This window comes from Populus trichocarpa, chromosome 8, assembly GCF_000002775.5.
Source record: "Populus trichocarpa isolate Nisqually-1 chromosome 8, P.trichocarpa_v4.1, whole genome shotgun sequence".
NCBI classification, from domain to species: domain Eukaryota; kingdom Viridiplantae; phylum Streptophyta; class Magnoliopsida; order Malpighiales; family Salicaceae; genus Populus; species Populus trichocarpa.
The window spans coordinates 8,780,757-8,803,510 of record NC_037292.2 but is presented as its reverse complement, the minus strand read 5'-3'; the positions used below and the strand labels follow the sequence as shown (position 1 = coordinate 8,803,510).

Below are 22,754 nucleotides of genomic sequence, written 5' to 3'. Positions count from 1 at the left end.
ATATAAAACTCGATGCAGGCATTGTAGAATTTGCCTCCTGGTAAATCAACATGAGGGCAATGGGGAATTAGGCATTGCAGAAGGTTTTCCTTTTTTTCATTTTTATAATGACGTGCAGAGGAAGTTGACTCTTGACTAACCACACCAATCCCAGTCTTAATTAGTTTTGTAGCTGGATAGGTCCAGTACCACAGAAGCTTTACCTTCCCTTGAAGCTCGGTGCCAGGCAGCTTCTGCAACATAAGGAAGAGAGATGGAACCTCTAAAGCAAAAGTCCCCTAACATTCCTTCCTAAAGATGGGACCTCCGAACTGTGCTTACACTTGATAGACAAACAAACGGCAATTGCGGGATTTAAAAAGGAAACACGTGGGTCCTAGTAAACTCCGATACTTTCAAAGTTGACGGGTCTGATCTAAGCTGGACTTGTTGGTTTCTGCGTGGCGGAAGCGGGGTCGCCAGGCCTAACGACCAGTCAAGAAGTTCTTTTCTTACAAATGGGCAGCCCGGAACCTCATGGTTGTGGGCGAACAGGATACCAGTTCTCCTTGGGTCCAGATTTTCTAGCTCATAAGTTGCAACTTCACGTGATTCCGTAAAAATATTTTATTTTTTTCTCTAGAACAAGCCAGGGGCGTGCACGGGGTCGGGTTAGATCGGGTTGGACCAGAATACAATAATGTCTCGGATCACTTTGGTGACTCTAATCTTGGGTAGATTAATATCTTTTGAACTGGTTGAATATATTTAGTTGTTCATACTTCATATGGGCTCGTTTAATATGGAAAACCTTTGTGTTTGCTTCATTTGTACATGCTTGTTTTCGGTCGATGGAATCAACTCTCCGACCTTTCTGTTTCATGGGCTTCACTTTAATTTACTCTGGGTCTTCCCATCAATGATTCAATAACACGAGTGACTTGGTATCCCTACAAACAGGGATGAATTTATGATCCTGGTTTTGAAATGGCCCAGGAGCCATGGAGAATTTTCGGTACAGTCGTTGTATCGGTATATTATCCATTTAATTCTCGACCATTTGTGGATTTTATACTACTTGTGGGAGATCCATCGTTTCGATAAATATCAAGACCTGAAAGGAAAACGGATTTCCTGAAGTTTTTTGGCAAGGAAGAGGTGTTCTTGACAGGGAAAGGAAGCACATATGCCATGAAAGCTGGATTAACAGGTGCATGTGGGCGTTGCTATTTTTTTTTTTGATAACCGTGGATGTTTTCAATGTGGATAGGGCGAGGACCTAAAAATACCCCAAGTCACCATATTATAAAAGAAAAAAGCCCACATAGTTTCATGAAACGGACAAGACCAGGGTAAAATACAGACAAGTAAATTAAATTCGTCGATGCATCAACTGAAGATCACAAATATGCCACCTGGCACTGGACAGCTTACTGGGTTTTATTCCATATACCTGGGAGTATCATTTTTATACTACACCAAGCCTCCAACACTGTCAAGTAGTTTATTAAACAGCTACAGGGGATCTTACGATGTGAACTGATGATAACGCATCGCATTGTTTTGCACAACCAGATCTGGGGCACCCTTATCGGCTCATGCCCCCTTCAACCACTGGCGGCACTGAAGCCATCTCTGAGCTGCGATTCTTTTTCTCCACATTGCCATGCCATCCTAAGCAATTTCAAAACAAAAAATCCGCAATATAATTAAGAACCCAGATTAAACCCATAAAGCATATGCGTATATATAGTTAAGCGCAAGATTATATATATTTACCCATAGCCAAATCATATCCACGGCTTTTAAGCTCGCGATACTCTTGACACAGAGAACAACACTCGCAGAAGCAATGAACCAGACAGTCCCCGCAAGGGGTTTCCCTCAACAAGTACTGCTGCCTCATTTTTGCACGGTAGAAGCATGAGTAGCAACATGGAAAACAAGTAACACATGAAATCAGTGCGTAAAGTGCTCCATTTACACCACAAGCTGCATGTAACGCATACATCATACTAGTCAATAAATAGTGGTCTTAATTAAGATAAAATATTCTAAAAACATAGAGTTAAGTATTTTTTTTATTTATATGAATTCGATTAAGTTATTCGCTTGTTTAAACTTCTTAATTAATAATGAAACTATAAATCATAAAATTAATAACAGCACAAAAATTGGAAATATTTAGTTACACGAAGATCCCTTGTCGACGATTTCAGCAATTTGGCCAAATGTGACGCAGGGGCACCAAAACGTTATGCAGCCTGTAAAACCACAAAAATAAAGAGGGAGAGGGAGAGGGAGAGGAAAAAACAGCCATTAACTCAGACAATGACATACCAACTATCCCAACCCCACGCTCACAAATAAATCGCGTGTGAACAACGCGCCACTAAGAGAAGCAGCTTTTTTAACTCACAGTTTCGCCAATCATCATGGCAGTCGCACAACCCAGTTGACCAAGGGCCTTTGTTCTTGGATCGGAGTTCAATAGAAGATCTAGAATCATCAGTACTGTAGAACTGGCTTGTTGAGGTGACTGGGATCCCAGTTGTTGTTGTATCTTGACTGAACGCTGGTGGCTGCGAAGTGGAGAATTTTTCATAAGAAGATGGGTTTTGTGAGTACATGATGAGCAATTGAGTAATGGGTTTTATATACCCAGATCAAGATGAGAAGAAAGCAGTTTGGAGCATGTGGTTTCCAACTCCAATGGCGGGTTAACTTGATAATAAAACCCGTGTGGCCGAATGTTTCATGGAATTATTTTCTAATTTTTAATGTATTTGTTTATTACGAGAGAAGTTGATTAATAAAAAAAATATTTTTTTAGTTAAAAAATTAATTTTTATAATTTAAACGGAAATTTTTTAAAAAAAAATTTAAAAAATAAAAAATATAGCATATTAAATTTAGTTCTTAATTTTTTTTATTACTATATACTTTAATACTTGTTTTTTTATTTATTTTTTTATTAAAATTTTTTATTTCTCAGATTTGGTTTTTATTTTTTTTATTACTTATTTTATCTGAAATAATTTGTGAAATTATTTTTTTTATTTTTTATCTATCATATTTATTTATTTATTTTAAATAATTTATGAAATTTGATTATTATTTTAATTTCATCTTTCTCAACTTTTTATCTATCACATTTGGATCATATTTTTTTAATAAACTTGAAAATAAATTAAAATATTAAAAAAATTATTTTTTAATTTATTTTCAATAACACTACTAAATAAAAAATAATAATAATTCAATTTTCAAACATTTATTTTTTTATAAAAACTATTTTTTAAAAAATAAACTATTTTCTATAACTGGGCCTAAAATAAAACAGTACCAATTAAAAAGAGAGTGAGGTTTTCTTTGACAAGTCAATGTAGACTTGCTTATCAATGATCAATTCTTTTATTTCCTTGTTTTTTTTTTTAATTGACTTGTTTATTTTTGTGTTTAAAAAGTATTTTAAAAAAAATTGAATTTTTTTATTTTTTTGTTCACTTCAAATTAATTTTTTTGTGTTTTCAATCATTTTGATGTCCTGATGTCAAAAATAATTTTAAAAAAATAAAAAAGAAATTATTTTGATGCATTTCCGAGCAAAAAAAACTTTGAAAAGCAACCTGCAAAAGTCCTCTTTTATGAGCGTGGGAACTCTCTGATGGTAACGTCAGTAATTTTATTGAGAGAAAAGGTGCAACGATATTTTAGAGAGATAGACTCTGAAAATATATATGCTAAAAATATTGAAAATGAAGAGATTGTGAACCTTTAACTTGAGGATTCACAGTGTATTTATAGCTCATGAATCCTATCATTTTGTGGAGAGAAGGGGCTGGAGGTAATTTCACATCTGTGATATTTTAAGTTGTATTATACTCAAAATAATACGTACTGGATCGGTATAAAATATGAAGGGACACATGTAGCGTCCCGGAAAAATCCTTGGAGATAATGAGGCTCGAGCCCATTAGAGATGAGAAATGGACCTAGGTGCACTGCACGACCCCATGCATATTGGGCTCGAGAAGTGCTCCCGAGCCCGAGACCACGAGGGTGCTCGGGTGCACGCCAAGCCTGCTAGGCATGTCATGCCCAACATGGACGTGCACCCACTTGGGCGTCGGCCCTTGCATGGGGCTTGGGCTTCTTGGCCGAGACCATGTCCTCTAGGAAGTTAGGCTCAGGCTACCACGTCAGAGCCCAGTTTTTTTGGCCCCCTATTAATGCGCCTAGTATGCGAATGGGTCTTTAAATCTAGGTACACACACTTGAGATTGATTTTATTTTTTATATATATTTTTTAAAGGGGTGAACGATGGGAAAAAAATATGCAGACGATGTATTGTCTGTGAACTCATATTCTGACCATCCAGTGGTGGCTAGAAAATCAAAATAGTGTTTTTTATCTTAAAAAAAAACCTAAGTTTTAAGTTATTTCAACCCCAAAACACCTCACCAACATCGTTGCAACACCCATAAATCAATTCTTCAACTAAAAATACCAAAAAAGGGTAAAAAAAACATGAAATTAAACTGGGTTAGATTTGTCGTCCTAAGCTTAGATATATTTTTTCAAGCAACATTGAGGTTCTATTCAACCACAATCAAGCACTTCATATCTCATGGAACCCATGGACAAAAAAAATCTATTTTGGTGTCGGAAATGGCTTGAACGATGACCTTCTCTCTCATTGCGGAATATAACGATCTCTCTCTCTTTCTCTTCTCTCTAATTAGGGACTGAAAAATACTATAAATAAACTTTTGTACCAAAATTAATTTTCGTGGAATCTAAAGGGATCTAAATTGTATAATTTGTGTTATTTTTTAAGTTTAAGGATTTAAGTGTATTTTTAAAAAAACATGGCATGTCTCCCATATTTAACGTCCTTTTAATTTTGGTCCATCTCCCTTCAATTCCACCCGTCTAAAATATCAAAAGCAATTGGTCTTTAATTAAGATTAAATAGCCTAAAATAAAACATTGAGGACTAAAAAGAATTCTTGAAATATACACTGTATATCCACTATACGGGTGAGTGGATAATGTTTGTTCAACAATATTTAGCCGACTTGTTTTAATTTTCTAGTTAATATCATTTTAAGGCACCTTAGCTGTCAACAGAAAGCAAGCTATCCAGAATATTAAAATGCTAGACAGCTAGGCTCAACGCGTTGGCGGCCATGTATATCTTCCAACAGGGAGGACGAGAAGGAGATGTGGGGAGAGAAGATGTCGAGGACGGATTCTTCAGTTTCGATAACAGATAGAAGAACAAACAAATATGCCGCCCAACAGGAACACCATCACTAGCGCCTAGGGGTGTGCATTTCCGGTTCGTCCGGTTTTGGACCAAAATAAATAATCAAATTGAAATTATTTTTTTTCAAGTTTTGGAACCCAACCAAACCGAAAACCGGTTCAAACCGATCATGTTCGGTTCGGTTCGGTTTTTTTTCCTTCCAAACCGTTTAAACCGGTTCGTCTTATTTCTATTTTCATAGCTTTGTGCTTATGAGAGAGATCTTGACTTTCTCAACAAGCTAAACCGGTTAGGAATATCCAGAAATCCAACCCCAGTTTTCTTTTTGTTGGATCCTTGCTTAAAAATTAATCTTTGCACAAAAAATACACAAAACATAAGGAAAGAAAAAAAGTTATTTCACTGGAAAAAAAAAAATTAAGATCAAAAGATATTTATTATTCAAATGTAAAACCAAAACAATCATAAACTAATTATAAATTTTTACATAGATCCACACCATCTATTGAGTGTGTGGTGTTTTTATACTCAGTTTCTTCAATAAATAACCAAACCCGATGTCCAGTTGTTGTCCTCACGAAACCAACATCAAGAAAATCACAGAAAAACCTTTCACTGGTTTGACATAATAATCTTCTTTGGTTACATGGGTATGAAAAATTATATAGCAATTACAAAGTTAAAAGTAAAAGAAAAGGTAAAGAGAGGCGTGGCTGAACTAAAAAAAATTAAAATCAAGTGAAGAAAGGTGTGCCTTTGATATGAGGATAGATAAGCATGGAGAAGCAGGAGCTTAACAATTCTTAAAAATTGTGGGATATGGATTGTGGAGTATAGAGAAAAATGAGAGAGGAGAGAGTGGGAGACGCAGAGAGCAAACTAAGGGAGGGGGCGACTGTCTTTAGAATGTTACTTTAGGTTTAGGGTTACGAAAAAAACATGTTATTTATACTTCTTTTTTTAATGTTGGCTTGGTTGAACCGGTTCGGTTCAATCGGTTTCAGACTTTGAAAATCGAAACCGAACCGAACCGAATTTTTTTTGTGATTTTTCAATCGGTTAATTCGGTTTTTTTTTCGGTTCGGTTTTTTTGGTTGTTTTTTTTCCGGTTTAATCGGTTATTCGGTTTTTTTGCTCACCCTAGTAGCGCCACAGTTCGTAATGGCAAGGGTTCCATCCTCGTGGTGGACGCATGTCAACTATTGATTGGATGGATTTTTGTTTAAATTTAATCAATGATCATGAATTAAACAAATAGTTAAAAAATGATAGATATCTTACATTCAATTGAGAGGCCGTTTGTTTACGCGGTGAAGGTTGCGTTTAAAGCAGAACGTAGGAGCCAAACGTTTGGTAAATAAAAAACCACTAATTACTGTTCATGGGCCCCATTATTTTCTACGTTTGCAACGCAGGATTGGAAGAAGTAGCAAAAGGCTGCTTTCACATGCGTCCCGCTTGTTTCCGTAAATAATTAAGTTTTCATTCTTTGCGGGCTCTACATAGTAAGAAATTAAAACTAACAGAAAATGCATGGGGTGCCCGACCGGATAAAATAATTTATGCCAATGCCAAGCCATCACTAGCTTTCTTCTTATAAATGATGATTATGGCCATGTTTGGATTATGGTTAAATTATAATTATTTTGCTATTTTTAAAAATAAAAATTAAATTAAATTATTATATATTAATATCAAAAATAAATTTTATAAAATAAAAAAATATTATTTTAATATATTTTAAAACATAACTACCAACCTATCCGACCCAGTACAATAAAATAAAATAAAATATTTTTTTTAATTGTGTTTTATTTAAAAAATTAGTGTTTAACATTAATTAATTATTGTAGTACTTGTCGAATGTATTTTATACATAAAGGAATTGTAAATAATTTAATGGAACAATAATAAATATTTTATATAAAATATTATTTCTTTCATGATGTAATAGCAGTAGTTAAATCTCAATATTTAAATTAAAAACCATCAATATTAATATATATTTTTTTAAAATTATTTTATAACCTCAATTTCAAAAGCATTCTTAACCAAACACATTAAACTATTTTTTGTTCAATCTCAATTTCAACCACAGTTTTAACCAAACACTTATTTTTTCAAACTAACCTCAACTAAAAATACTTTTTATAAAATAATTTTTTTAAATCACAACCACAATAATTACTTCAATACCAAACATATTCTGAAGCAGATTATGATAGTACAAGATTGAGCAACATTGCTTTTGTGATCTCAATTAATAATAATAAAAAAAAACAAATACAAGAAAAGAGAAATATAGCAGCACAAAACATACAAGGATGCCAACGGCACAATCTAGATCACATCTTTTATTCTTCTTCTTTTTGAGCTGAAATCCTGATCTCTTCTACCGCACATATAACACACAAACATTCAGAGCATGCATGGCTCATTCAGCGTTTCATGCCTTGTTCAACGGGCGGTGCTGCTGCGATCATGGTCACTCCACCATTTTGTCTCTCCACATTCTCTTGCCAACCTACGAAAGAAAAAACCAACTGATATAGATCCACAGAGCACAGCCCAGAAGGGATATAGCATCACTTATGCAATTAATCATTGAAGAGGCAAGGGAATGAGCACCCGAGGAGCTTACCCATTGTCATATCAAATCCACGATGTTTGAGCTCTCTGTACTCCTGACACAGGGCACAAGCATCACAGCAGAAATGAACCAAGCAATCATTACAAGGTCTGTCCTCGAACATCAGCTGCTTCCTCATTTTATTTCGATATACACACGAGTATATGCAAGGACAACCAGTGAACCATAAAAGTACGCCATAAATTGCTCCGCTTACAGCACAGGCTGCAACAAAAATCAAATCACAACCGCACATCTAATAAATATCTTTCCAACACCATCATAAATGTGGTTTGCGCTAAAAAATTTGCGCATAATAAATGGTCATCTCCAGGACAAACAAACGAACTAGTATTGTACTCACATGTTGTTCCTTTGTCTACAATCTCAGCGATCCGTCCAAAAGTGATGCACGGGCACCAACATGTGATGCAACCTGCAACCAATTGATATATAGCAGAAAATGTTAAGCACCTAATTAGTAAGGTTTCGTTTGCTATTATTTTTATAAATTGTTTTTCTCAATCATAAGAAATCATAAATAAATTTAGTGTAATTGCATCTTTCACTTCAATTATGTTTAACATTCGTTGATTTTTATAAAAACAAGTTAAAAGATATATTAGCTTCTACTCAAAGAAAAAAAAGATTTGATTCTAATGTAAATAGAAATCCAGCATTTGCTATAAAATTAATGTTACTGATAATTGAAATCCAAATCATCTGAAAGAACTTACAATTAGGGATGTCAGAGAAGCAGTCACAAAGACCGGAGGACCAACGACCGGGCTGCTGCTGTTGATGCTGAATGGGGTGAGAATGAATCTCATTGTGATGCTGGTTTGTGAAGTGTCCTACTGGATGGCCGGTCACCGGTACTGGTGGCAAGGGAGGTGATGGCTTTTGGTTCATCTCATGAGCGGTGTCTTGCTTTGATGGATACATGCTGATGACAAATAGTACGTAGACCGTGGAAAGAATGTATTGAAGCAGCAACAATGTCGTCGACTAGCTAAGAAAGTGATGAAAGGAGTAGAATCGAAGTGTTTTTGCTGAATTTGTGCACTATCAGTTAGCAGAGGAATTCGCATATATATATGAACCATAATACGAGTGAAGATAAGGGGAGGTTTAGACAGTTGTATTTTTCAAGTAGTGATCAGCCGCCATGACCACGTGAATTCGTCGCCATTTTTTTACGTGTATTTGAACGCAGAGAGAGCCGGTCAAGCGGGGTCAGAATGAAGGCAACTTGACATTGAGAATTTGAGAGTAGAGGTCCTAGAGGATGATATTAAACACTTGAGATAGTAGCACGCGTGAACTTTTCACCGGTAACTCAAAACGAGGTCTAAACTGGTGCCCTGTCTGATCTGCAATAATTAAATACGAGTTGAAATGTTAGCTTCCATGGAGTTTCCTGTCTAAACTGGTGCCCTGTCTGATATGCAATAATTGAAGGAGTAGAATCGAAGTGTTTTTGCTGAATTTGTGCACTATTAGTTAGCAGAGGAATGCGCATATATATATGAACCATCATACGAGTGAAGATAAGAGGAGGTTTAGACAGTTGTATTTTTCAAGTAGTGATCAGCCGCCATGACCACGTGAATTCGTCGCCATTTTTTTACGTGTATTTGAACGCAGAGAGAGCCGGTCAAGCGGGGTCAGAATGAAGGCAACTTGACATTGAGAATTTGAGAGTAGAGGTCCTAGAGGATGATATTAAACACTTGAGATAGTAACACGCGTGAACTTTTCACCGGTAACTCAAAACGAGGTCTAAACTGGTGCCCTGTCTGATCTGCAATAATTAAACACGAGTTGAAATGTCAGCTTCCATGGAGTTTCCTGGCTAGTGTCCTTCGAGTTTCATAAACAATAAACTAATGTGTTTGCAATGCCGGTGACGTTGTAAGAAGATAAACTTAATAAAATAACACGTCACCTTCTAAATAATTGATTAGACATGAAAAGAGTTACCACATGTCACTGAAGGACAACTTTGATAATAAACTATAATTCATGAGTTTTTATGTAATTAACCCTAAAAACTATTATCTGATCCGTTTTTCCAGATTTCTCATAAGATTTTTAAGAAATTATACCGCGAACCATCATAAAAAAACCAAAATATATAGAAGTGTTCAAAGTTGTAGACGTTCCACAATTAAATGGTTTTGAAAGAATATTTTTTCTATAGTTTATGAAACTATATATTATGATAATCTGTTACAGCAGTGAATAAAATTATAAATCTTCATCAGAACACTGTTTCCCAGAAAACCGAGGGTGTGGTCAAAATTGCCTCCAAAATTAACACGCATGGCCCCTACTTGCACACCAGGCATCTATGGTTGACGTAAGGCTTCACCTAGTTATTGACGGAGAGAACATATTTTTCTGGGAACCCAGTGATAGAAAGTTATTACTTTCTTTTCTTGATTCGAAAATGTAGGATATTCTTCTTCTTCTTTATTTGCAAAGACAATACTATAAATCACTTTCTATTTCTTGTTTCTGTAAGAATAGCAATTAATGATTCTTTGTTTGTGTTATATTTGTTGTGCGTTATAGATAATAATGCATTTTCAAGTTTGAAGGTTTAAGACTATTTGAAAATAACATTATTTTTCTATTCATGCTTGATTAAAAATTGGAATAAAAATATCATATTGTTAATTTTTTATATTAATTAGATCGAGGCTTGTTCAATTAATTTCCAAAAAATATCACTCGTCTAGTTTGGTAGAAACCAGAGCTCTATGGAGGTGCATCCGCCTATTATATAGGTAGTTATTAAATATTCTTATTTATTAAAGTTTATATTTAAAATCATATTAAATATAATAAGATTATCCCACACAAGAAGTGTAGCTACCAGTTACTAAAGTAATATATAAGGACATTAGTAATTTGCTTGAAAATTGAAATGAAAAATGACCTTGACTCTCTTAATGTTCGAACATGGTGACTGACGAAGCTGTTCTTTACTTTACATTCATTACCTTTATAGTTTATAATATTTTATAACTAAAAATAATAATAAATATTATCTGTTTACTATTATAATTGATTTAATATTTGAAATGCCTTCACCACTATTATCCATCTTAAATATGAATAAAACACCAAAAACTTAAATATGAATCCATTAATAAGAAGGGATAAAACAAGATCGACTAAAATTAACTGAATTTGAGCCTAGTTTATATATATCAATCTGATTTTAAAATTGCTAGCTTCCAATCAAGTATTTTAATCTGTAACCCCTGTCAAAAGAAAAATCTGGGTACTTTACACTGTCCTAAATGGAGGCCAGATCTTTAAGAGATTTAGTCTCGGCCCGTTCAACATCCATATTTGAATTGAATCTAACAGCTTCAACTCTAATAGGGTGAACCTAATACTCCGCCTCTACTATTACAAGGAAAAGCCTAGCGCGTACGAGTGGGTCTTTAACCTCAAGTCCACACACTGAGATTGATTTTATTTTTTAGATATTTTTTAAAAGAGTGAACGATGAAAACAAAAATTGTCCGTGAACTCATATTCTGGCCATTTACTAGCTGCTAGAAAATTAAAGAGTGTTTTTTTTTTTTTGTTTAAAAACCTATTTTATAAGTTATTTCAATCAAAAAAACACCTCATTAACATCTTTGGAGCACCCATAAACCGATTTATCAACTAAAAATACCAAAAAAAAAGTTAAAAAAAAAACATGAAATCAAACTGGGTTAGATTTATCGTCCTTAGTTTAGATTTCTTTTTTCATGCAACATTGAGGTTGTAAACAACACAATCAAGCCCTACATATCTTATGGAACACATGGACAAAAAAACATCTATTTTGGTGGTCGGAAATGGCTTGAACGACGACATTCTCTTTCATCGCTGAATATAGCGACCTCTTTCTGTCTCTCTTTTTTCTAATCAGGAACTAAAAAATACTATAAATAAAATTTTGTACCAAAATTGATTTTTGTGGAATCTAAAGGGACCTAAATTGTATAATTTGTGTTATTTTTTAAGTTTGAGGATTTAAGTGTATTTACAAAAAATAATTTGGCACGTCTCCCATATTTGACGTCCTTTTAATTTTGGTCCATCTCCTTTCAATTCCACCCTTGCCTAAAATATCAGAAGCAATCTTTAATTAAGATTAAATCGCCTAAAATAAAACATCAAGTGCTAAAATGAATTATTGAAATATACACTGTATATCCACTATACGGGTGAGTGGATAATGTTTGTTCAACAATATTTAGCCGACTTGTTTTAATTTTCTAGTTAATATCATTTTAAGGCACCTTAGGTGTCAAAAGAAAGCAAGCTATCCAGAATATTAAAATGCTAGACAGCTAGGCTCAACGCGTTGGCGGCCATGTATATCTTCCAACAGGGAGGACGAGAAGGAGATGCGGGGAGAGAAGATGTCGAGGACGGATTCTTCAGTTTCGATAACAGATAGAAGAACAAACAAATATGCCGCCCAACAGGAACACCATCACTAGCGCCACAGTTCGTAATGGCAAGGTTTCCATCCTCCTGGTGGACGCATGTCAACTATTGATTGGATGGATTTTTGTTCAAATTTAATCAATGATCGATCAAGAATTAAACAAATGATTAAAAAATGATAGATATCTTACATTCGATTGAAGCAGACTATTATCGTACAAGATTGAGGAACATTGCTTTTGTGATCTCAATCAATAAAAATAAACAAATACAAGAAAAGAGAAATATAGCAGCACAAAACATACAAGGATGCCAACGGCACAATCTTGATCACATCTTTTATTCTTCTTCTTTTTGAACTGAAATCCTGATCTCTTCTACCGCACATATAACACACAAACATTCAGAGCATGCATGGCTCATTCAGCGTTTCATGCCTTGTTCAACGGGCGGTGCTGATGCGATGATGGTCACTCTACCATTTTGTCTCTCCACATTCTCTTGCCAACCTAAGAAAGAAAAAACCAACTGATATAGATCCACAAAGCACAGCCCAGAAGGGATATAGCATGATCACTTATGCAATTAATCATTGAAGAGGAAAGGGAATGAGCACCCGAGGAGCTTACCCATTGTCATATCAAATCCACGATGTTTGAGCTCTCTGTACTCCTGACACAGAGCACAAGCATCACAGCAGAAGTGAACCAAGCAATCATTACAAGGTCTGTCCTCTAACATCAGCTGCTTCCTCATTTTAGTTCGATATATACACGAGTATATGCAAGGACAACCAGTGAACCATAAAAGTACGCCATAAATTGCTCCGCTTACAGCACAGGCTGCAACAAAAATAAAATCACAACCGCACATCTAATTAATCTTAACTTTCCAACACCATCATAAGTGTGGTTTGTGCTAACAAATTTGCACATATATGGTCATCTCCAGAACAAAAAAACGAACTAGTATTGTACTCACGTGTTGTTCCTTTGTCTACAATCTCAGCGATCCGTCCAAAAGTGATGCACGGGCACCAACATGTGATGCAACCTGCAATCAATTGATAGCAGCAAATGTTAAGCAACTAATTAGTAAGGTTTCGTTTGCTATGATTTTTATAAATTGTTTTTTTCAATCATAAGAAATCATAAATAAATTTAGTGTAATTGCATGTTTTACTTCAATTATGTATGTTACAAAATTGAATCAAGATTTTGATTTCATCAAAAGTTAGAATTTTTTTATTTACAAGACCAATATGTTTGACCTTCTATTTTTTAAACTTTTACTATCTTGTTTTATAAAATATAGTGTCAAAAAAACATTCGGTGAATTTTATAAAAACAAGTTAAAAGATATATTAGCTTCTGCTCAAAGAAAAAAAAAATTGATTCTAATGTAAATAGAAATCCAGCATTTGCTATAAAATTAATGTTACTGATAATTGAAATCCAAATCATCTGAAAGAACTTACAATTAGGGATGTCAGAGAAGCAGTCACAAAGACCGGAGGACCAACGACCGGGCTGCGGCTGTTGATGCTGAATGGGATGAGAATGAATCTCATTGTGATGCTGATTTATGAAGGGTCCTACTGGATAGCCGGTCACCGGTGGTGGCAAGGGAGGTGATGGCTTTTGGTTCATCTCATGAGCGGTGTCTTGCTTTGATGGATACATGCTGATGACAAATAGTACGTAGACCGTGGAAAGAATGTATTGAAGCAGCAACAATGTCGTCGACTAGCTAAGAAAGTGATGAAAGGAGTAGAATCGAAGTGTTTTTGCTGAATTTGTGCACTATTAGTTAGCAGAGGAATGCGCATATATATATATGAAGCATAATACGAGTGTAGATAAGGGGAGGTTTAGACACTTGAATTTTTCAAGTAGTGATCAGCCGCCATGACCACGTCAATTCGTCGCCATTTTTTTACGTGTATTTGAACGCAGAGAGAGCCGGTCAAGCGGGGTCAGCATGAAGGCAACTTGACTTTGAGATTTGAGAGCGGAGGATGATATTAAACACTTGAGATAGTAACACGCGTGAACTTCTCACCGGTAACTCAAAACGAGGTCTAAACTGGTGCCCTATCTGATCTGCAATAATTAAACACGAGTTGAAATGTTAGCTTCCATGGAGATTCGTGGCTATGTCCTTAATTCGAGTTTCATAAACAATAAACTAATGTGTTTGCAATGCCGGTGACGTTGTAAGAAGATAAACTTAATAAAATAACACGTGCACCTTCTAAATAATTAATTAGACATGAAAAGAGTGACCACATGTCACTGAAGGACCACTTTGATAATAAACTATAATTCATGAGTTTTTATGTAATTAACCTAAATATTATTATCTGACCCCCTTTTTCCATATTTCTCATAAGATTTTTAAGAAATTATACCGCGAACCATCATAAAAAAACCAAAATATATAGAAGTGTTCAAAGTTCTAAACGTTCCACAATTAAATGGTTTTGAAAGAACATTTGTTCTTTAGTTTATGAAGCTATATATTATGATAATCTGTTACAGCAGTGAATAAAATTATAAATTTTTATCAGAACACTGTTTCCCGGAAAACCGAGGGTGTGGTCAAAATTGCCTCCAAAATTAACACGCCTGGCGCCCTACTTGCACACCAGGCATCTATGGTTGACGTCAGGCTTCACCTAGTTATTGAGGGAGAGAACATATTTTTTTGGGGAATGCTAAGGGAAGTCGCTCTTGGCAGCTGCCCTTACACTGACTTTGTGGATAAGCACTGCATATGTAAATTGAAAGTGAGATAAACTTGAAACTTGTTATTGTCGGCAATCATTTTTATTTTGTTGGGTCAGATGAAATTGATTACGTGCATGACACATTGATTCCGTTCACTTGGACAAACAAACGAACATTTTGATGACCAATATTAAATTTAAAAGATACCAAAACAAATTTCAATATATTATTTTTATGGTTGTTAACTTTAGAGCTTGTCGGATTAATCAAAATGCGTGCAAACTGGTTCAGAAACTCATATATATATATTATTCATGGAACCTTTCCATGTTAATAATTGGATCAAACCAAGAAGAACCAAACTAAACCTAACTGCTGATAAAGAGAGACCACAGCAGTACTAAGAAATTCATCTCCATTCCATCATGTTTTATAAACTTTGATGGCATGAAAATGCTTGGAAATTGCAACCTATGCAATCCTCTTTTTTCCCGGAAAAATACAGATGTAGAGCCGAGCACAAAAGGAAACACACCAGGCAACTAGCAAGCTAGATTTGCTACAGGCCAACAATTGATGGCTCCTGGCTTACATAAACCAGTAGTTCTGATCATTCACGTGATGATATGACATTATTAAATGAAAATATAATCTAGATAGATTATGTAAATAGTTTAAGGGATGTTTTTATAGATAAGAGGAACAATTCAACGTCCAAGGAATGATTGGGACTGATTACCACATTAAAATTATGATAACATGACATTCTATTATTGAATCACGTTTAAATTTTGTATGTGATTTTACCGGTAATTTTCCCTAAAAAAACTATAATGTTGCTAAGAAAACTATTTCGTGTTAAATGTATCGTCGAATCTTTTAAAATCATGTTTTGGATGCAGCTCATAATATAACAACTTTTATTATTTTTTCTATATTGTTTTATATTTTATGTTTTAATTCAGAATTTATGCTCATTTTCTTTAGGTTTCCAGATTTCTAGTTGTAGTAGAGAGCTAGAGTTTTCTGATTTATTTAAAAACAAACTATTATAAGACTTAATTTGAAAAATAAAATAGCGAATTTAGGTTCATCTGCGACCACTATAAATTTTAATTTTAAGAATGAAATTAGGAATTTAGGTTCTGATATGCAATCTGCAACCTTTTTCCATCATTAAATATTTAGTTTTTTTTTCTTGGGATTTTATGTTGTTACTGTCCCACGTAACTTCCGTCTGCAATCTGCATCAACTGTCCTAGCAGATCTGGAATTAGATACACCAAAACCATACCCAACAAGAAAACAAGAAGGAAAAAGGAATTTGCTGGCTCCAAAATTGAAATTTGCATTGAATGGGAAACACATCTCAACCAACCTCTGCCAACAAAGAGTGAGAGAATGCTTTGCTATCTGCACATTGAGCATTCACAACCAGCTGGTTTGTTTATTAGTTAACGCTCTTCCGGGCAACAATTAGAAAGGAGGAGGACAATCTAATAGCATAATTATATGCCAATATTACCATCGCAAGATAAAACAAGATCTGATAGTTATTAGATGCAATCCAGGTCACGGTTGGCTGTGTCAATTTCAAAACAATATTGCCCAAAACGATATTACTTCAGTGATTCTCTTTCAATAAAACAACAACGCTGAAATAACATCTTTTGAACAAAAATTAAAAAAAAAAAACATCTGTGGTTAATTGAGTTACTACCCGACTTGCCCAGATCCAGATCAGGCAACGAATCTTGATACCCACACAGACTCCACCCTAATCACCATTCTTTACCACAACAACACTAGTGGACTCTAATTAGTGCGGTTCACTTCTGTTTCTTACCCAGATTCATCATCACCAACCTGAGGAGCAGATGGATGACAAGTCAGTGCTTAAATATATATTGAAAATGGAAAGGAGTCAAAGGCCAAGGAAAAAAAGAGAGAAGAAAACTGAGCACCTAGTGCCCCTGCATTTCCATGAGCTTTGACATAAATAATAGGCCCTAACCAACTCCACCTCTGGTCTCAACAGACCAGAAAAACTTGGTTCAGAAAATGGAAGAATGTTAGCAAAATTTACAGTCCCAACAACATTTGGTCTTAAGACGGCCAGAGTTTTCATGAATCAATGTTATTGCTACGACTTTTCTCTTTTCCGGCTATTACGATCAAAGGTAGTCTATTGTTATTGTTTTCCGGCTATTGTTCCTAAAATTTATATTAAATATATATAAAAGAGTAAATTATGACTGAATATTATTTTTAGATTTTAATCAAACTTAATTAAAAACCACCCTTTAAAAATTTCAAATATTGTGAACAAATTGAAACTTCTACCTTTCTAAGTTCATTTTTTTTAAAAAAAAAAAAATTGAAATCCAGACTAACTTTTCATCGTTTCAGGGTGTACCTTTGTCATCCCAATTGTTGGAGTTAACAGTTTTGAATAATTTATTAGTATATTATAATTTTTCAATTATGGTAATTTGTCTGGCATCTAGATGGCTTCGCCATTGAACATAGCATCTGAGATGTTCAATTATTACCAAGGACAGAAACAAAGAAGAAAATGAAAGCGCCATCGTTTCGCAGACATCAACATTCTTTCTTCATTAGCTAGGGACAATTAGAATCTTTGACAATAATTGGTAGGGTGACCATTTTGCACACCACTGAATTAATGATCCTTTCCATTCCGGAAATCAAGGGTGGGCTGAAAAGTATGCAAGTAGGCCTACTAAGGGAGCATTGATGTAAGTCGTGGGCTCTGACTCTTGAAAGAATGGCCTGGAATCTGGAAAAGCATCTGTGATGTTAGGCCCACCAACAACCGCACCCACATGCACATTGGGGTTTGGATTTGGACTTAAGAAATAGCGCGACCCCTCTTTACACCTAATGCGAGCGGGGTGCGCCTGCACTGATGGCAGCGAGCTGCCCCTGTGGTGGATCCTCAGTGGATAACGTGGACCATATCCAACCATGTATGACATCCCCAGTGGATTATCTCCAAGAATGTAGTCTACCTGCCACAACCCACAAGCAAAGAATTATTCGTACAAGGTTTTTTCCTTGCTATTTTGCATCTCTTCTATGATTAAAGCCAGTTTGATAGACGGCCCGACTGTCCCATGAATTATCCTAAAGCAGACTGATGTAATCATGATGCCGATTGGAGAACGGGTCCTTTGTTTTTACTCTCTGGTTAACGGAGAACAAGATAAAATAGAAGTTACCTGACGTTTGGCCAATTGCTTGAGAAGGGCAGGGGAAGCTGTCGTCTCACCACATGGCACGACCTTATTGGCATGGCTTAGATAACTAGAATAAGCCAAAAGCAGGAAAGACAAAGACGTTACATGCTGCATGTTACTCCCTCCAGCCTTGAATATCAGCCCGCCTTTTTCAATCATGACAGATACATTTTGACAAGCAAACTATTAGCCGCGCATAATAAAGTTGAAAAAATATTCCAAACCCAGAACAGAGTTATTGCACAAAAACTTTGCTGAAAAAGCACAATAATTCTCTGACTGCTGCATATAAATGACAAACTTATTCACATGCTTCTCCTACATAACGGTATTTTTCACAGTAAAGACGATACTAAAATGTATTGCGATTTAGCTGTCAAATTAATGATCAGGGAAAAATTGTGATTATATAATATTTGCATACATTTATAAACATATTAAGGTAAAATACCTGGAGAATATTGAACTTGAGGATGAGAAATCCCAGGCAATATAGAACAAATAAAGTCATCTGCATTCTGCTTGAAAGACTCAAAATATTCTGCTCTTCCCATTAACACTTCCTGTTATAAATAAATTTAACAGAAAAAAAATTAATGCTGTAACTGTGTATGGTGTTGTCTGGTATATCAGGTTCAATGAATACTTGCTGCCTTACTTATCATGTTACGAGACCCCACAATTTTATTCATGAGCATAGATGATTTTTTCTTCTTTTTTTCTAAGTTTCTTCCTGACTCCCGGTTACTTAATATTCAAAGTTCAGCTATCAGAATTACTAAAACTTGGGAGACCGAAACTAGGAATCGCTCATCAAGGAATTGCCACGATCACTTTCAAGAAAGGTGGGGGTCGAAGATAGCGGGCTCATGAGAGCATGGGAAGGACGACAGACCCAGCCTTTTGGCACATGCATCCACAAAGGAACTTGCTATCTTAGTGATTCTGGGACCCCCGAAAAGCTCAGATCTTGAAAAACGAACACATAGACTTTCAGGGCATTTCACGTTGGCACCTTTGGACTGTGGTGACTTGGCTCTAATTTAAGGACACAACGACTCTCAACTCTCACCGACTTTAAAGACAGTTATACCCTTCTAATTAAAGCTCCTAATTCTATGGCTTTCTTTTTATTGTAGCTTTATGCTTTGAGGAATGCACGGATTATACTGAGGAAAAATCGGTGCCAGCGCACATGAAAACCAGAACCAAATTCTAATCTAATCATGTGCAATCATCAAAATTAATAAGTTTTATCATTTTTATTCATATTATTTTATATTCACTTCCCATATTTTCATATGCTCACCACGATCAAAAAATTAGCTAGCAGGGTCAGAATTATATTGATGACCAACAATAATAATATGATTCGAGTTTTTAGATTTCATTTCCCTTCGATCTAGGCTTTTATTTAAGCCAGTGTAGATATCTAGCATATCATTTTACGCTGTTTTTAGTTTATCTGGACTTATGGGTCCAACGATGCGCGGAATCCACACTACCAAAGATGTTCTTTGCTTATGCTTCATCACGTGATACCCGTACAATTTTTATTTTATAACTCTGTTCAGGATGAAAGAACGATCCCCGCGTAGCAAACAAAAACGCAAGACAAAAAAGACTCTGTTCAAAAAAAAATGAAGAACAATAAAACCTAGACAAGACAGAGGGTTTGATAAGCAAGCGGGCATTTTAAAAGCATCGATAGTCTCGTTAAATAAGATGATACTATATATTAGCAGCAACTACTGGTTAATATTAAGAGCTAGAAAAGTTAAATTTTTCGTAAGGGTTTTTTCTTACCTTGGAAATGAGGACGTTAATGCCAGCATGCTTGTTATCCCACCCGAACTCATTGATGGTATCTCCAGCATGTAATATTACCTCGTTTTTCACTACATACTCTCTGTATCTGCGCCGGCGCGAGGCCTTATGCAACCACACTGCTCCCCAGAGCAACTCGTCCTGCAATATTATATTCGAAATCTCACCATTATTATTAATCCTGGGCCGATATTTTATCTAGACATGCTGATCTAACGGATGGTTTTCAGTACGTGGTACGGCTGTTGCTTACCTGGTAACCATTCACATCACAGTAAAAAGGGCACACTGCAGAACGCAAGCTACCACTGTATGCACCACGATGTCTGTCAGCAAAGTCGAAGACCTACGAAGTGACCGTTTCACACATACACCCACAAAACGGTCAGTTTCTCGCTCTATTTCCAAAATGTGCATTCGTTTAAAATGACAACTGCTACCACACGTCTACACCAACCCGTGATTGGATAATTCCAAAACAAGTTTAGGGACGAATGTTTAAAATAACTGATCTAGTGCATTTTTCTCGAATAATAATATCAAAAGACTAACCTTTTGTTTTTTAATCAGCATAAAAGAATAAATCTCACTGTCCTCCAATGCAGTCAAACTCGATGTGAACAGTTGGGCATATATATATATATATATATAAGGAAAAAATAATTGATCTGACATGCGGTGGCACAAATCTAAGCTCACTCCACCTTTGTCCTTTTACGAGCATCATTTTTTTTATTTGGTACAACTTCAAAGTTCATGCTTCATGCCACTAATCATTGAAACATATTCACACAAGGTACATATACTATCAACAAACAGCCCAGTTCAAGATAATTCTTAGTCGCATTAATATGCCTTTATTAATCTTTATGGTCCACCCCACTCAAATTTCCAAGGAAACCCAGTGTGTTCCAAAAGAAAGACACTACTCTTGCTGCTAGAAAATAACACACTATCTCTTATAGTAAAATGCTAACAATCATGCATGGTGTATTTAAAAAAAAAAAAAACTAGCTGTAAAAACCAGGAGATAATTTTCAAAAATATAAACGTAAAACAGCAGGCTATAGCCAGTAAACAAGGTGAAAGATCTAGAATCGATAACTAATTGAGAAGAAAGTGAAATATCAAGAAGACAGTTGACAAACACTAAAAAATAAAGAGGAGCCAGAGCTAGCTTAGCCCAGTTTGAAAATGACGTACCCTAACAGCCCGATTGAGAAGCAACCTAGAATAGGCAGGGTCACGTGAACGAAATACAATAGACGCGGCCGCCAATGCAGCGGCTGTTTCACCTGCCACGTCGGATCCCGGGTGGGATCCATCGATCTTATACGCCGACCTCAGCGTGTCCATATCCTCCGGCCTCTCCCAGCAGTTATGATCCGAATACGCGTCACCTACCTGGACATAAACGACGTCAGGTACCGCGGTTACTTTTAGTAAGTAATCAGTTGCCCATTTGACTGCTTTAACGGCGTTCTTCAACTCCGGCCCCATGTTCCTTCCGAAATCAACAATGCTCCATGACAATAATGTCGTCGTAAATGCCATCGGGAATCCAAACTTTATGTTATCCCCGGCATCGTAATACCCTCCCGTCAAATCCCTCTGCAAAATAGAATGTCGCAAGAAATGAAGTAAAATAAGCAGCTGATTAAAGCAATGCAGCAATGTACATTAAAGAAAAACGCTGGAGTTCAGAGTAATTACGCCAACAGTAGAGCCGTCATGCAAGGCGGAGTCGCGGCGCCACTTGACTCTTTGATCTGGGGGGAGCTTGCCGGAGCGCTGGCCTTCGAAGAAGAGAATGCTCTTGCGGAGGGCGTCATGGTAATCATGGCCACTGCCGATAACTGCATGGAGAGAGAGGAGCACGAGGAAAGGAACGGCAGTGACGCGAAGATTTCTCAGGGAAGTTGTTAGGGATTTTCGCGCCATTTTCTTGAGGGTGGAGCAAAGTAGAAAGGCGGAGTGTCGTGGATTTTATAACCAGAAGAGAAAAAAAAGAAATAAAAAAAAGGGAAGTGTTGTCATTGGATTCCAGATTATGGACCATTGGATCGTCACCACGTGGATGGACATTACTGGATGGAGTTAGGATCCCGATGCAAAACATGCTTGACCGGGTCAATTCGGGTTACTGGGCAAGCGGTTACCCGAACAAGAAAACCCACGAAGAGGGTCGGTGGGGTTATTGCCATGGAAGGATTGATGAAATGTATCGTCCACCGAACCATTAATGGTCGACACGTGGATAAGAACTAGAATGAATAGTTGAGTGTATAGGGCGGTAATCCTTTCTCTGTTTGCTAAGATAATTATAGGGGGAAGATGTCGACAAATTTCGGTGTGGTTCAAAAAAGAAGCACCAAATTTATTAGGGGACTATTAAATTAAATTTTCTTGTATTTTGATTTTTCAGATTAGTGGTAGATTCGCATGATTCCAGCCTAAGACGTGGTTACTTTTTGATTTAGAATAGGCATGGTTACTTTTAATAATTGCTGTTGAAGAACAGATTTCCTCCATCGAGTTTTGAAACCAATCGAGGATGATGGCTCGATCATAGGGCTTGCTTTGTAGTGCTTTTCTC

The 22,754-nt window shown here is 36.0% G+C and overlaps 3 protein-coding genes across 5 annotated transcripts; all 3 read right to left on the bottom strand.

The window, feature by feature from the left end:
* Positions 1–1,265: 1,265 nt before the first annotated feature.
* LOC7482901 (protein PLANT CADMIUM RESISTANCE 2) lies at positions 1,266–2,748 on the bottom strand. Its single transcript, XM_002311484.4, has 4 exons — positions 2,399–2,748; positions 2,172–2,243; positions 1,759–1,971; positions 1,266–1,653 (listed from the first exon to the last, which is right to left on the bottom strand). Exons 1-4 carry the CDS (start codon positions 2,607–2,609, stop codon positions 1,568–1,570), a joined length of 582 nt encoding a protein of 193 aa, XP_002311520.2. The 5' UTR covers positions 2,610–2,748; the 3' UTR covers positions 1,266–1,567.
* A 4,688-nt stretch (positions 2,749–7,436) lies between these two features.
* Positions 7,437–14,338, bottom strand: LOC7482900 (protein PLANT CADMIUM RESISTANCE 2-like). Of its 3 annotated transcripts, none has more exons than XM_052455229.1 (4): positions 13,820–14,170; positions 8,246–8,317; positions 7,894–8,106; positions 7,437–7,776 (listed from the first exon to the last, which is right to left on the bottom strand). In XM_052455229.1, exons 1-4 carry the CDS (start codon positions 14,022–14,024, stop codon positions 7,691–7,693), a joined length of 576 nt encoding a protein of 191 aa, XP_052311189.1. In that variant the 5' UTR covers positions 14,025–14,170; the 3' UTR covers positions 7,437–7,690. The 3 variants fall into 3 exon arrangements, with proteins under 3 accessions (XP_052311189.1, XP_024461827.2, XP_002311519.4); XM_024606059.2 differs by lacking the exon at positions 13,820–14,170 and adding an exon at positions 8,619–9,596; XM_002311483.4 differs by lacking the exons at positions 7,437–7,776; positions 7,894–8,106; positions 8,246–8,317 and adding exons at positions 12,511–12,851; positions 12,972–13,184; positions 13,324–13,395 and having other exon boundaries at positions 13,820–14,338.
* A 3,323-nt stretch (positions 14,339–17,661) lies between these two features.
* On the bottom strand, positions 17,662–22,410 carry LOC7457792 (endoglucanase 8). The gene is made up of 7 exons (XM_002311482.4): positions 21,872–22,410; positions 21,362–21,769; positions 20,412–20,504; positions 20,138–20,299; positions 18,783–18,894; positions 18,314–18,477; positions 17,662–18,103 (listed from the first exon to the last, which is right to left on the bottom strand). Exons 1-7 carry the CDS (start codon positions 22,097–22,099, stop codon positions 17,780–17,782), a joined length of 1,491 nt encoding a protein of 496 aa, XP_002311518.1. The 5' UTR covers positions 22,100–22,410; the 3' UTR covers positions 17,662–17,779.
* Between the last annotated feature and the right edge of the window lie 344 nt (positions 22,411–22,754).

Excerpts from the sequence above, each read along its gene's own strand:
- LOC7482901 (XM_002311484.4), bottom strand. The coding sequence starts at position 2,609 with ATGTACTCACAAAACCCATCTTCTTATGAAAAATTCTCCACTTCGCAG. Across the intron at positions 2,244-2,398 it reads CCATGATGATTGGCGAAACT|GCTGCATAACGTTTTGGTGC; the intron begins GTGAGTTAAAAA and ends GTGGTTTTACAG. Across the intron at positions 1,654-1,758 it reads TGGATATGATTTGGCTATGG|GATGGCATGGCAATGTGGAG; the intron begins GTAAATATATAT and ends GAAATTGCTTAG.
- LOC7482900 (XM_024606059.2), bottom strand. The coding sequence starts at position 8,826 with ATGTATCCATCAAAGCAAGACACCGCTCATGAGATGAACCAAAAGCCA. Across the intron at positions 8,318-8,618 it reads CTTCTCTGACATCCCTAATT|GTTGCATCACATGTTGGTGC; the intron begins GTAAGTTCTTTC and ends AATTGGTTGCAG. Across the intron at positions 7,777-7,893 it reads TGGATTTGATATGACAATGG|GTTGGCAAGAGAATGTGGAG; the intron begins GTAAGCTCCTCG and ends TTTCTTTCGTAG.
- LOC7457792 (XM_002311482.4), bottom strand. The coding sequence starts at position 22,099 with ATGGCGCGAAAATCCCTAACAACTTCCCTGAGAAATCTTCGCGTCACT. Across the intron at positions 20,505-21,361 it reads TTCTCAATCGGGCTGTTAGG|GTCTTCGACTTTGCTGACAG; the intron begins GTACGTCATTTT and ends GTCACTTCGTAG. Across the intron at positions 18,478-18,782 it reads TCAAGTTCAATATTCTCCAG|GCGGGCTGATATTCAAGGCT; the intron begins GTATTTTACCTT and ends TGATTGAAAAAG.